This window comes from Phoxinus phoxinus, assembly GCF_949152265.1.
Source record: "Phoxinus phoxinus genome assembly, chromosome: 10".
NCBI classification, from domain to species: Eukaryota; Metazoa; Chordata; class Actinopteri; order Cypriniformes; family Leuciscidae; genus Phoxinus; species Phoxinus phoxinus.
The window spans coordinates 13634347-13648960 of record NC_136885.1 but is presented as its reverse complement, the minus strand read 5'-3'; the positions used below and the strand labels follow the sequence as shown (position 1 = coordinate 13648960).

At 35.3% G+C, this 14614-nt stretch overlaps 1 protein-coding gene across 4 annotated transcripts in view; it reads right to left on the bottom strand.

Moving 5' to 3' along the window:
• Positions 1-1894: 1894 nt before the first annotated feature.
• Positions 1895-14614, bottom strand: part of clcn1b (chloride channel, voltage-sensitive 1b) — a 30694-nt gene continuing 17974 nt past the window's right edge. For all 4 annotated transcript variants that reach the window (XM_079626418.1, XM_079626416.1, XM_079626415.1 and 1 more), the window contains 16 exons: positions 14070-14195; positions 13382-13466; positions 12931-13032; positions 12651-12735; positions 11768-11923; positions 11584-11653; positions 11172-11282; positions 10796-11009; positions 10441-10574; positions 8566-8747; positions 8286-8367; positions 8047-8123; positions 6349-6393; positions 6112-6216; positions 3793-3879; positions 1895-3697 (listed from right to left, as the gene is read on the bottom strand). In XM_079626418.1, coding sequence (XP_079482544.1) covers positions 3329-3697; positions 3793-3879; positions 6112-6216; positions 6349-6393; positions 8047-8123; positions 8286-8367; positions 8566-8747; positions 10441-10574; positions 10796-11009; positions 11172-11282; positions 11584-11653; positions 11768-11923; positions 12651-12735; positions 12931-13032; positions 13382-13466; positions 14070-14195 — 2030 coding nt within the window. In that variant the 3' untranslated portion in view covers positions 1895-3328. The remainder of the gene's footprint in view (positions 3698-3792; positions 3880-6111; positions 6217-6348; positions 6394-8046; positions 8124-8285; positions 8368-8565; positions 8748-10440; positions 10575-10795; positions 11010-11171; positions 11283-11583; positions 11654-11767; positions 11924-12650; positions 12736-12930; positions 13033-13381; positions 13467-14069; positions 14196-14614) is intronic.

Below are 14614 nucleotides of genomic sequence, written 5' to 3'. Positions count from 1 at the left end.
ATACCCAAACCAACCTAAACGTTTCCATCTCTCACAGTTGTGAGCTCGTACGGTTCCGAACTCAGGACTTTTCCACGAACGTTATTTCGGACAGTTCAGTTCAATGAACCGATTCAAATGTAGTTTGGTTAGCACAATGACATATTCATGTGCACAGGCTATAGCTGATTAACATTTTATTCAATTAAATAACAATAACAATACATTTCCTTCATTAGAGTTTGACAATGATGTGCAAACGTGGAAGTTTTGCATGTCTAAATGAATAAACTAGTCAATCAACTCACCTTTTTACAGAGAAACAGATGATTTTCGCTCCCTCATTCTCGTAGTATCAGCATCTCATATCCGCAGACATTTCCGAGTTCAAACCGTTTTCTCAGTGTGACTCGAGAACTGCCAGTCAGATATTTAATCTGTCGTCATTATGTTACAAGATTCCTACTTGTAAAACGTGTTCACGTCATCACTCTTATAGTTATAAGTAGGCCTATGAACTTTATTTATTTATTTTCGCGCTCATACGATTGGATTTCAGATGTTAAATATATCCAAAGTTCACAACACATAGCCTACTTAAAAAAAAAAAAAAAAATCTTGTTTCTGCTCGGATTTTTTTTTTGAGCATCACAGACTCACATACAAACAACAGCTGGTGCCATTTTGCATTCCAGTCATTGATTGTATTGAAAATAACCTCAGAGGACTTCAGTTTTACTGTAAAGCTGTTGCAGTGTTCATCTAGACCGGTTTTGTACGTTGTAATGGAGGATTTGAGCTGTTATTGCCAAACAAATCTTTTACGATAACAAGAACGCTCTGACAGTACATGATTTCTTATTAAGCCATACGTAGACGTACAATATGTCACCTGAGGGATATTAAATGACCTTTATATTCCTCATTCGTTATTCTGGATGATCATTGTCAATTCAAGAGCAATTTCATTATTTACTCTGTTATTGTGCCTGTAATCCCACTACCATATTTCACCTTTCCATCTGAAAAATGCCTCAAAGATTTCAACCAACATGCCAATCACACGAGTCCAGGTAATACTACTGCAACCAAAGGAGTGATGTGCTCTTTTATTGCTTTTTATGTAAGATACGGTATATGAATGAATAAATAACAAAAAGCCAAATGTACTTAGTTGGATGTAGTTGTTTATCATTTGTGTTTACAGACTAACTCATTTCAAATGGATTTTTTGTACGATTCTACTGCCGTCTTTCACAACAAAACTTCTGTCTGTTGGCATGATGCTGTAACCGGTCCGTTGCTCTACCTCTCTCCTTCTTTCTGTGAACTTGTCTTTCTCTCCTCTTTCCTCTTTCCCTTTGTATGTTATCTGTCTATAACTCGAACCCTGTGTTGTCTCTTGGTGGAAGAATCATATTCAGAAAAAGTAATACTTTTGATAAGAAACACTGTCATGATCAAATTTATGATTCAACATGTTCCGCAAACTCTACAGACACAAATCCATTGATGTGGGACTAACTGAGCTATAAGAGGTGTGATATAAAAGTGCTCTGTGACACGTACTGTATATCTATGCATGCTTTACTGAAGGTTATAAGATGGTTCTTCCAATGTGCTCTTCCTCATCCTCCATCCAACTCTCTCTCTCTCTCTCTCTCTTACCCATCTCTTCTTCCTGCACGAACAAAACACCTCCCTGACCTTCAAGAATATTGCTATTTGTTTATTTCCCCCCAAAATAATGAAGAAACAACAAATAAATGAAGCAAACAAAGCCTTATTGCGCACTTTGTGTATTTTTAAGACATGGCAAAAAAAAAAGCCTGCATGCTATTGAGACCATTAGAACACAATTATAGACAATTAAAAAATCTTATATTCATCAATAGAATAATCAAGGATCCACTGATAAAAGTAATGACTTTGCAGCTTTAATTATGTAGTAAACAAAACTGTTTCATAACGAATGACTAGTGATTAAAGGAATATTCCAGGTTCAGCACAAGATGTGATCAAATTACATTATATGTAGCATAATGTCAATAACCCCCAAAACAAGAGGTAAAAAAGAAGTAAAAATCTGGGTTACAGTGAGGCACTTATAATGGAAGTGAATGGGGGCAATAATTTTATGTTAAAATATTCACTATGATAATATTATAGCCATTTGATGTAAAAACTATGCGTTAACATGATTTTATACGGACAAAATAACTTAAAACAGCTTTAAAAAATAAAATATGATTTAAACCACTTTAACAAACAAATTAATGTTAGTTATTTTATAAAAGAACAAGCTTCTTATTTCTGCCTTAACATCCAAAACATTTGTGTCGTGTTTTAACTCATCAAAATAAGTTAAGCAATTTTCAACTTTTTTTTTTTACAAGTTATACTTTATACTAAGATATACTAAGACAAGATTCAACTAATTTTCTTAGTAAGTTTAATGTACTTTAAGTTGAAATTACTTAAACATCCAAGTTGATTGTACTTAATTGTTTTTTTTTTTTTAAAGGAGAGAATTTGATATTGTGGTCTATTGTCACAAATTCTGTCAATTAAACCAGTGTTATTCTAGTATTATGTATATACTATTATAGCATCTATTAACATTAGCTTATTTTTATATGATCCGTTTTAATTTGAATCTTTTTGAGATTCTGAGTTTATATTTTTATTTCTATATTTTTTTTCTTATATTTCACTTCAACTTAAACATATTTGAACTGAACTTTTTCATCTAATATTTACATTTCATTTCAGCTTCATTTCAATTACCGAGAACGATTCATAATAGTCATAGTTACCAAAAACAACACTGTATTGAACCTCGAATACTCCTTTAAATTTCACATTTACAGTGTAAAAAAAAAAAAAAGGAAACCTAAAATGTGCTTCATGTGGCAACATTTAAATGAGCAAGTCGAAACATTTAGTATAACTGAATTAACCTGAATACATTGGGTTACACCAAGACAAGTCGTTTTTTAAGGGTCAGATCAGGTATAAATAGCTCATGGTAACAAATCTTTCATTTTTACAGTGATATAATAAGTAGTACAGCAGACAAACACTGGGATGGATTGGCAATGAGAAGGGAAGACATTCAGTGAGATGTGTCAAACCCGACTGTCCATATGTACAAATGTAATAGACAACGTAACTGAATAAAAACATCTAGAAAGAAAGAGCATAAGAGTCCAGTCCGGAGAGTAGAGAATTACCAACAAGTCAGATTGTGCATCTCTGGTGCGACCCGTGCTGGGCTCAAAGGCAGCACCACAATATGGTTTGCCTCCCCCTGGAGGGCTGAATTTGAGTAAATTACAAAACAATAGACCTATAAAGGCTCCTCATCACTCTCTCTATCAGCATCCGCCGCTGTGTCAGGCACAGGGTGAAGAGAGGAGAGAGGGAGTGTGGGAGACGGGGAAGGGGACGGCGGTTGCTCCTGAGAGGTGCTGACGGCACTTCTGCTGCTGTTGCCCGTGGCGACGTCACACTCTTTCTGGATACAGCTTCTAACCGACTCGTCTTTAGTCTCTCTTTTCAGTCCCTCGCTCCACAGCTCTCTGTCCCGTGTGGGAGAGGACTGGGCGGAAGGGGAATGAGAAGGCTTTTTGGCCTTGCGTCTCGCGTCTCTGAAACTGGCCAGCGGGGGACGCAGTCGCACTCCGCTACGAGTCGAACCCTCGATTGCTTTCTGGAGCTGGGCGTGAGAAAGAGAGGACAGCAGAGTTATTTACTCAGACACACCAGCATATGTAAATATAAATGTAGACACAGGCGATAAATCATCTTTACCTCTTTAAGTGCGACCACCCCTACCAGTTTACCAATACTGGTTACATATGCATGACTGAGACCCAGCAGAGAGAACAGCGTGTGAGTCTGAAACAAACATATACTTGTGTGTGTACATGTATATATATAAATAAATTATATATATAAATATATATATTATATATACATACAGTGGTGGCCAAAATTATTAGAACGGTACTATTTTTTACCACCAAGGCTTCATTTATATGATCCAAAATATTTGTACAATTTAAAATAACTGTTTTCTATATGAATATATTTTTTATGCAATTTATTTCTGTGTTGGTAAAGCTGAATTTTCAGCATCATTACTCCAGTCTTCAGTGTCACATGATCCTTCAGAAATCATTCTAATATGATGCTCAAGAAACATTTATTATTATTATCAATAGTGTAAAACATTTTTTCCAGGATTATTTGATGAATAGAAAGTTCAAAAGAACAGCATTTATCTGAAATAGGAAACTTTTGTAACATTATCACTACTGCTCAAAAGTTTGTTGTCAGTAAGAGTTTTTTTTGGAATTAAATTAATTCATAATTTTATTCAGCAAGGATGCATTAAATTGATCACAAGTGACAGTATAGACATTTATTATGTTGAAAAAGCTTTCTATTTCAGATAAATTGAAATAGAAAATGATAATAATCATCAACATTGATAATAATAATAAATGTTTCTTGAGCATCAAATCAGCATATTAGAATGATTTCTGAAGGGTCATGTGACACTGAAGACTGGAGTAATGATGCAGAAAATTCAGCTTTGCATTACAGGAATAAATTACACTTTAAAATATATTCAAATAGAAAACAGTTGTGTGTGTGTGTGTGTGTGTGTGTGTGTGTGTGTGTTAGGGCTGTCAACGTTAATTAAACGCACGCAATTCATTCAAAATCCTTAACGCTTTAAAATAATTGAATGCAAATAAATGAAGTGCGCATATCTTACATCACGCATGATCTTGGGAGTCAACTGCAGTAAAGAGAGTTCGCGGTCTGATATTGACATTTCTTTTGAGATAAATCCACAGTGCGCCGTCGTAGACATGCAAATAATATCGCAAGCCATTCTTCATGATTTGTGAATTCAGGTGACGCGTTCCCAAATCAGTGTTTTATTCACAGTGACGGAGTTTTATAATGCATATAGCTCCAAAAGTTGGACTACAACCAGTGTCATCTTGACCATTTGTGAATCACTTGTTTTAGACTGTACCTGATTTGTGAAAATTGCATTTTATGGCATTTCGGAGTGTTTCTCACTGCTCTGTCCTTTTCTTTTTCTTGTGTAATAATGGCAAACAGGCAGTGCCAATGAACAACGGTCCAAGCCGTTAGATAAATCAGCTTATAAGTTTAAAAAAATGCTCATCTAGTCGGGTCATGCTAGGCTCAAATAAGACTATCTGTGATTTGTGAAATATTTCACAATACATTTGTGGTCAGTAAACGCTTCCTTAAGTCCTTAACTTCACTATTTTGATTCATGAAAGGTTTCACAGTCGAGTTTTTATCAGTTAACCTTTTCCTGAGACTTTAACTTCACTATTCTGATGTGTGAAAACTTTCTAAGTAGAGTGATACTGATTTGTATGCTTAAATTCATAAGTGTGTGATTAATCAGAAAAATAATATACAGTATATATATATATATATATATATTCATGCATGTATTCATGTATATATATATATATATATATACACACACATTTTTTGAAAATCATGTTAAAAATATACTTGATATTTATAACATTGAAAAACTAAACATCAACAATTAACATTAAATAAAAACAATAACAAATAAAATGTCATTATATAAAATTGTTAATGAATATATTAATAATAATAGAATCCTGTATTGTAATAGAATAAGAGAAATCCTTGATCTAATATTTTTTTAAATATTGGAAAAATATATTAACACTTTTTTCATTTGTTTTAGGGCATATATATATATATATATATATATATATATATATATATATATTTTTTTTTTTTTTTTTTTTTTTTTTTCATATCCATAGAGGAATGGAATTAAAAATCCTATGTATATGAAAAAACTGTGACAGATATTTAACTCTGTTACAATATAAACTCCTGAATGCAGGAAATAATGAAGATGTTTTTATTTATTTATTATCAAAAAACATTTCCCAGAGGGCATGAAATAATGAGAGCTTTGGACTGACATTCACATACAGATAAAATACTAATTCATAATTCCCTTGGAAAGATATAAATCCTCAACATAATACACAGTATTTCATATGTGATCTCAATCGGATTGTGGATTACCTTATGCAGAGATGTTCTCTCCACCAGCTGAAAAGGTGAGGGGTCAACACGGATCTGATCGATGTCAATCGGCTTATCCAGCTCTTCCTCTTCCCAGGCTTTGATCTGAACACCCCAATACAACATAATCAGGGTCACTGCGCGCGACTGACAGCTCACAGATCGCTCTGCAACTGATGTGCTAAGTGTGTCCGTCTGTCTGAACGGCAGTGGTAATAAATCAATGCATCACTCTACCTCTTCAGGAGTCATGTGATCAGCTACAGGAGGCGCTGCCGGGCTCTACAGAGAGACAGAAACAGAGAGGAATGAGAGGTAGACGTAGAGTGTCGGAAGCAGTACATGAATGTTTGGAGGACAACATCATAATTCACAGTAAAAATAACCCCTTGAAGTTTTTATCCTGTTTTGCGAATCTAAATGCCCCACACAGCATATTTGACGCCACCTGCAGGTGAGAGCTGATAACTGCTGTTTGAATTGTGCTCTCAGCGAAGTGAAAAGGACAAAACGTGTCACAACCAGCTTTTAAAACATCTAAATTCAAATGTGTTAAAAGTAATTTATTGAAAAAAATGTAAAAGCAATTAATTTGAATCATTTTAAATGCTAGGAGTTATTGTATAAAAATATAGATAATTAAATATTGTGAATCTATAATTATATATATATATAGAGAGAGAGAGAGAGAGAGAGAGAGAGAGTTTTACTATAATCCAGTGATTCTCAACCAGGGGTCCAGGGCCCCTATTTAATATTTTTCATATTATTTATATTATTAATATCATACCCAGTTTATGTTTGTAACACAGATGTGAAAATAAACAGCGTTGTCACAATTATAGCAGAAATACTGGAAATTGGACATGCTGTTATTAACAGAATATTTACAATATTCTATATTACGTTTATCCCTTTACCCGGGATAAACGTAAAATATATATATATATATTATGATATAATGTAATATATAATTGATTTAGTCACAACGTAACTATATTATCACCCAGCTCTTTATATAAATTGTGTATATATATATATATATATATATATATATACACATATATATATAAATAAAATCTCATTCATTGTTTTGTTGCTTATCTGCCTAGAAAGCTGCTTTGAAACGATGTCTATTGTGCGCTATATAAATAATTGTATAATCACTATATAATAGTGGTCGACCGATATTGTTTTTTTGATGACCGATGCCGATATCTCAGAGAGCAGGGTATATATATATATATACTGTATAAATATACATACATAATATTTATTTTAATAAATATTTAATAAATTAGAAAACAAATCTTTAAAATAAACATGCTTGTACTTTCGATGGCAACTTCTTGAATCTGGAATCCTATTACAGTATTTTTCACCAATAAAGTAATTGTTTAAAATGTGAATATGTGAATAAAAAGGAAGTAAACACTGTACTCAGTAATCTAGTAATTTCATGCGCACTGGTAATAATATTTTTTCACATAAAGGCAAGGTAACGCTAATATTACATACAGCACACAGTGAAAACGATATGAATATGACACAGTGGCAACTGGATATAGCACAGCATATTTTAAAATGAAAGATTTTAAATGGATGCCGATATTTAAAAAATGCCAAATGACCACTACTATATAAATAACATAAACAAATACAAAAAAAAAAGTGCTTAACAACTTTGTCTGTGCGAATCTTTGTATATCCAAACTCCTGTGATGTCAATGTAAAGCCGATAAACCTGTAATGCATTAGTAGACTTCCATTGTAGGACCATTACTGTACACAAGACTTTAAATGATCATCTGAAGTAATCAACAGCATGGCATAGATGATTTTTCTGCTTTAAAATGCACTCATGTTTTCAGTAAGTGACACATCTCTAGGTTGTGCTACCTTGGTAAGTACCAATCATGTTTAAAAACAACACACCTCTGGCTCAGTCTGCCCTGATGAGGAAGACGAGGAGAAAAGACGATGAAGTGTCCTCCTCATGGACTGCAGGGCACCTGTTAGGATCAACTTAAACAGGTCAGTGTTGAGATCACAGACCTCTTCTGCTAAACATTTAGCTGGAATGAAGGAGCTCCATGAATGCATTCTAACACAAAGTATGGTGAGTTGGTTGTGGATTAGATAAAACCTCTGGATAACAACATGTATAAACTCACCAGATGTGGTGTGATTAGTGGAGATGTCTGTGGTTTTAGGGGACCCCAGTGGGCCGTTACGCTCTTCAGAGACTGTGTTACCCTGTTAATCATTTTAGTTAGTGTAAGATTAGTACACTCAGATCATTTGCTTGATTTTCAGAAAAGAACATGGATTCGGCATAAAGTTAAATCAACTAAAATCAATTAAAATCAACCTCTGAGCAAAAAACAAAGATATTCTCTAAGACGGCCTTCTAGGAACAGCAGTGTGTGAGAAAACCTCTTGAGCTCCTCTCACCTTATCTCCATTCTCCTCTCCGACCTCCTCATCCACGAAGGCGAAGGACTCCCAGCTGACCTGTGACCCCGGGCTGGGCACGCCCTCACCTCGGTTATAAGCCCGCCTCTCGGCTGAGAGCCACCAATCAAAGGCGGCCTGAAGTTCACATCTCTCAATTGAGCCCAATAGAATCATTGACTCTGGGAATGGGAAAATAATTTACATTTACATCGATTTCAAATATTCGCAGGAATCATGATCACACACCTACACACGTTACAAGATCCTGTTGAAAAGTCTAGTTTAGTTGATCATCAGTATATATTACTGGTAACTAGCTTTTTAACTAGTTAAACCAGCCAGACATCCTTGGTCAACAAATTTAACTAAGGCCTAATCTAATCCCTGTTTGTGAAACCGGCCTTTACCTCACAATTGTGACTCATAATTATTAATATGACTATTATTTTTAACTTTATCTCACAATATATATTTTTTTTTATTCTGCTGCGATAATGGGCTTCCATATTATATCTTGCATTCTGACTTTATACCTCATAGTTGAGACTTTATTTCTCACAATTTGACTTTTTACCTTGGCAATGCGACTTTGTATCTCACAATTGTGACTACTTCTCTTAATTCTTTCCCCGCCATTGACTGAATTTTCCAGAAATCCATGATTTCACTGTTGTACGGTAGGCTGCGCTGTTACGCATCTTCTGTAATAGCACTGAATCTCCGGATCAAAAGATGTGACGCAGCAGCAGAAACAAGCATTGCTTACGTGTAGCGCGATCATCAAACATTAAACAGCATATAAAACTGCCAAACGGTATTGAATGAAATGTCAAACCCACAAATAGGTATATGTCTGTGCAAGCTTTGGGGTGTTGATGGACATGATCTCTTCGGCCTGTTTTCATGATCATCGTTTTAAATCCGATCCAGACGTATTCGTCAACAAAAAACTTGATTTTGCGCAACTTTTAGTTAAAAATTTAGCTTTTTGAAACTTACCCACATTTAAGTGTTCATATAAAATGCATGCAAAGTTCAAAGCATTTTTTTTATTTATAAAATTTTTATTTCTTTTGATATATGTGACCCTGGATCACAAAACCAGTCATAAGTCACACGGGTATATTTGTGGCAATAGCCATTGTATGGGGCAAAATTATTATTTTTCTTTTATGCCAAAAATCATTAGGATATTAAGTAAAGATCATGTTTCATGAAGATATTTTGTAAATTTCCTACAGTAAATATATAAAACATTAATTTTTGTGAGTGAATGCAGCACAATCGCGAACATAAACGGACAACTTTAAAGGCGATTTTTTCAATGTTTTGATTTTTTTTTTGCACCCTCAGATTTTCTAATACCGGTAGTTGTATCTCGGGCCAAATATTGTCCTATACATCAATGAAAAGCTTATTTATTCAGCTTTCAGATTATGTATAAATCTCAATTAAAAAAAAATTACCCATGTTTTGTGGTCCAGGGTCACATATTGTATGTTCAGATATTCATACATATTATAGGGGGCATGAAAGTTTTGTAAAAACAATCAAAATCTCTTAAAGAAAAAAATACTGACAGGGAAATAATTAATTGTGACTTTATATATGATAATCTGACTTTATATATCATAACTGAGAATGTATTTTGTTTCTTGTAACTGTGATTTTATTTCCCATAATCAGACAACTTATCTCACCATTACAGTGGAAATAGTCTTCCATACTAAATCTTTGGAGTGACTTTGTATTTTACAACTGCAACCATTTCTTATAATTGCGACTTTATTTTTCTGACAATGTGACTTCATACACATAATTATGATTTATTTATTTTTTCCACATAAATGTTTTTATTCACCCCACACAGACCTTTGGAGTCAACGAGCGGGATGGTTTTGAGAGACGTGGACTCCAGCAGATCTTTCAGCTCTCTGTAAGTGGACTGAGGTGACAGAAACTTTATTTTCTTCACCATGATGTCCTCCACAAAGATATTATATTTACTGCCATGCAGAGAAAGAGAGAGACAGATATTTTACGTCAAGAGCCAAGGTAGTTTCTGTCCATCATTTTTTCATTTCCCTTGTGTGGGACATAAAGAGCCACATCATCAGATAAACAAGTTATGCTATTTGAAGGGAAACAAAGGTCAAAGACACTATCATCAATTCAGATCCAATGTCGCATCTAAATACGTCAGTCTCCAGAGGTCTAGTAGATGTACCTGATGTGGCCAATGCCGAGCTCTGGGAGATAGGGCAGCTTTTTGACCTGAATGATGGAGTCATAAAGAGACGGCTGTAGGCCCTGTGCCACCATGTTGGCGAGAATCACGGCCACCATCATGGGCAGGATGTGTGAGATTTGACCCGTCAGTTCAAAACAGATCACTGCAGTTGAAACTGTGTGTGTGACTGCTCCTGTCATAGCTGCCGCCCCTACACACACACACACACACACACACACACAGGAACAAGCAAAGTGTCAGATTTAGAAAATGTTAAAGGGGACGCACATGAGAAGTATAAATCTGCTACTATAAGAGTAAAAAGGGATTTTAGGGGTGTGAAGGATTGGCTGGAAGGGGAATATTTGCCGACCTATCACTGCGTAGCCTCCAGGCAGGATTTGGTACACGATCCCATCAAACAGAATTCCGTTCGGGAAAAGCGTGGCCATGATCTCACCCACCAAACGGCCGAATGCTGCTCCTGCTTGTTTCAGAAACATTATCATATTATCTCAGTCACATTACAATTAAAATTATGATATGCATTATCTTATTATCTAATTATTTTAACCCTATACACAAATTTCGAAGGCCTTTAAATTATCCACATGATCAAGACTTAGCTGAAAAACCTATTGCACGCAATCTTCTACATGACTTTTGTCCTCTGATTGATAGTTCATACATTTTTAGCAAGTAAAATGACTCTTAGTATAATTCGCAAAACATCAAAAAGTTACATTTTATGCTTTAAAAAAAAAAAAGAGAAAAGAATGACTGACCCAATATAAAAACAGGCATGAAAGCTCCAGAAGGGACCGGCATTGTTGTAGAGACCGCAGACATCCAGAACTATGCGCGCGTGAATGTGGGAGGAAACGGAAATTAGCATTCACACAGCATACGTTGTGAAATATGGTTATAGAAATCTTTCCAAACAACTGGAGTCAAACAACAGACGAGCACCTTCATGACAAAGAAGAGGAGGAGGATGACGAAGACGCTGACTTGTGGGTGGAGCCAGGCAGCAGAGCGACCCAATCCGGGAGGGGCCGGTAAACCCCAGATCTTCGTCCAAGTGAAGTTATCAAAGAGTGAATTAATGCACTCCCTGGGCATCAGCTGTGTGACAAAAGAGAAACCTTAAACAGAGACTCTATTGCAGCTCTTTAATGGCAGTGCTGTGATAGCTCAATAAACTAGCTTCAAATGAAGTTGACATTCAGAAAGTGAAAACCTTTTCTATTATAGAATGGTGTTGGAACTGTGTAAGGATATTAATCTCAATTTAAAGGGGTAATTTTTTGCTAATTACTAGTCTTACTAGGACACCAGATATTGTGGCCACAATTTAACTAAATTCAAATTAGAGAATAAATTAGTACAACGTGGCTAATGATTTAACTAAAATATATAATAAAGCATGGCCATAAATTAAAGTTGTGGGGATTAATTGTTAATTTGTGACCATGATATCCATTTTTTTCTCAGGTGTGTCATGTGTGAGGTTCTATATATAACAGCAATAAGGATAATAGTAATAATATGTGAAAAAAAGCCAGTGCTAGATGCGTTTTATAGCATAAACATAAAAGCAAATCTAAATGAACACAATATACAGTACATACACAACAGATACAAACTACAAAGATAAACCAGCAAGTGAAACGTAAGAAAACCTTAATGAGTGCACTTTTAAAAGATCCATTTTAAAGCAACACTATTACACCAATAATTTGGTGCATGTTTAAAAGGCTGTTTTTAAAAATGAGCTCTTGTAAACAAAGGAAACTGGTTAACTTTGAGTAACACTGCTCTAAGGACGTCTACTTAAAAAGTAAATACACACCTCTCCAGCCATGAACTGGCCGAAGCCCGGAGGAAATGTGAGGGAGGATATAATTAGTGTCACGGCACCAGGGTAAATCAACCGACTACAACAAACAAACACACACACAGATGTAATTAATTACCACTGTGATGGCGTGTTATAATAATGTTTTGATTTTTATTCATGTGCAATAAAAAATGAAATAGTAATATAATAAATAAGTATAGTAAGTATTATTATTAAATAAAATTAAAACAGTTTATTTAAAAAGAGTATTCATGTGTAATTGGTGACTTGCTGTTTTGTGAGAAAGCGCGTAAGAGCCGTCTGTCTCCTCATGACCAGAACAACTTGTCTGTTCAGATAGACAAAGAACGCCCCTAGAAACCCACATGAGATCCTACACACACACACACACACACACACACACACACACACACACACACACACACACACACACACACACACACACACACACACACACACACACACACACACACACACACACACACACACACACACACACACACACACACACACACACACACACACACACACACACACACACACACACATCAGCCCAAAGGAACAAAAATGGCAACATCTATTTGAAGAAACAACAGTTTTACAAAACACTTTCTATCAATTCTACATTTAAGGTAAAGGGTTTTTTCAAGGGGTGCAAGAACGCATGTTTGATGTATACACAAGCATACAGTACATGCACATACACTAACTCACATACACACCCGATTATTGCAAAAGCTGGCAGTTCCTGCAGGTCAAAAGGGAAGTCCATACGGAAGTTTGTACGAAACAAAGCTGTTATCGTGACTGTGGGGGAAAAACAACACTTAAGTCATATTCAAGCAAAATCACACAAGAAAGAGCGCGGATCAGTGCTGATATTCATAACAACACTAAGATTTAATTTGTGATATTGCTTTTATATTTAAAATAGTACTTATAATTATGAGTAATGCACATTTTAAACACAATATTGCCCACTACTTTGTCTATTTTTGCTCCTCAAATGAAAACCATTTCAAATGAAGACAGTAAAGTAGGATAAAACTTGGTGTCTCCAAGCAACACGCTATAGTGGTGTTTCATTGATGAATGAAACACCCAATTATTCTAAATTAATCTGTAGAGTGAATGATTCAGTAACTCACTTATCTAATAGTGTAACAATGTAACCCGCAAACATCCCCACCACTAAAACACAAACAGAGAGTGCAAACAGAGAGTGATGCAAGAATGTAACGTCTCAGTGCTGCTGGATTTTATTTCGGCACTTTTGGAACACTCCTTGGAACAAAATGTTGAATAGTGTATTAAATTTATAGAGATCAGTAAGCAGTGGACAGCTTGACATATACCATGAAATTAATTTATTATTCATTTATCATATCTGCTTGTGTGTGTGCGTCTCACCAGAATCTTTGTTCCACACGGACAGCACTCGGAATATGAAGGCACTGAATGTGGCAGCGAAATATCCTCTCCAGTAATTCCTCACTGCAAAATATGTTGACGTGACCTCAATACTGAACAACACACCTGGGAGACAGAGAGAGCAAGAATAAATATAGATGAAAAAAGAAAGTTAAATAACAGCAGAGAAAGAAATTCAGAGAGTGAACAGAAGGTTCCAAACGAGGTGAAAAGTAATAACAACATTTAATAGATGATGATAAATCAATAATTAGATTGTTAATAAACAATAACTTAAAAATATAGCTGCAAGCAGCAATGCAGGGCCAAGCTCCAGTTCGAAGGCACCGTATTTTAAGCACAATAAACACAGCGTGTAGAGCAAGCATAACAATCACAGCAAGCAGATCAAAGTGCAACATTGCGTTCACGCGCTCAACATATATGTCTGTGATTGGCTACTATGATCAAACTTCAAAAACATGTTGCCTTCAAGCGCTTACACAGATACACACAGGAGTGTTTGAAAGCAGACTTCTATCAGC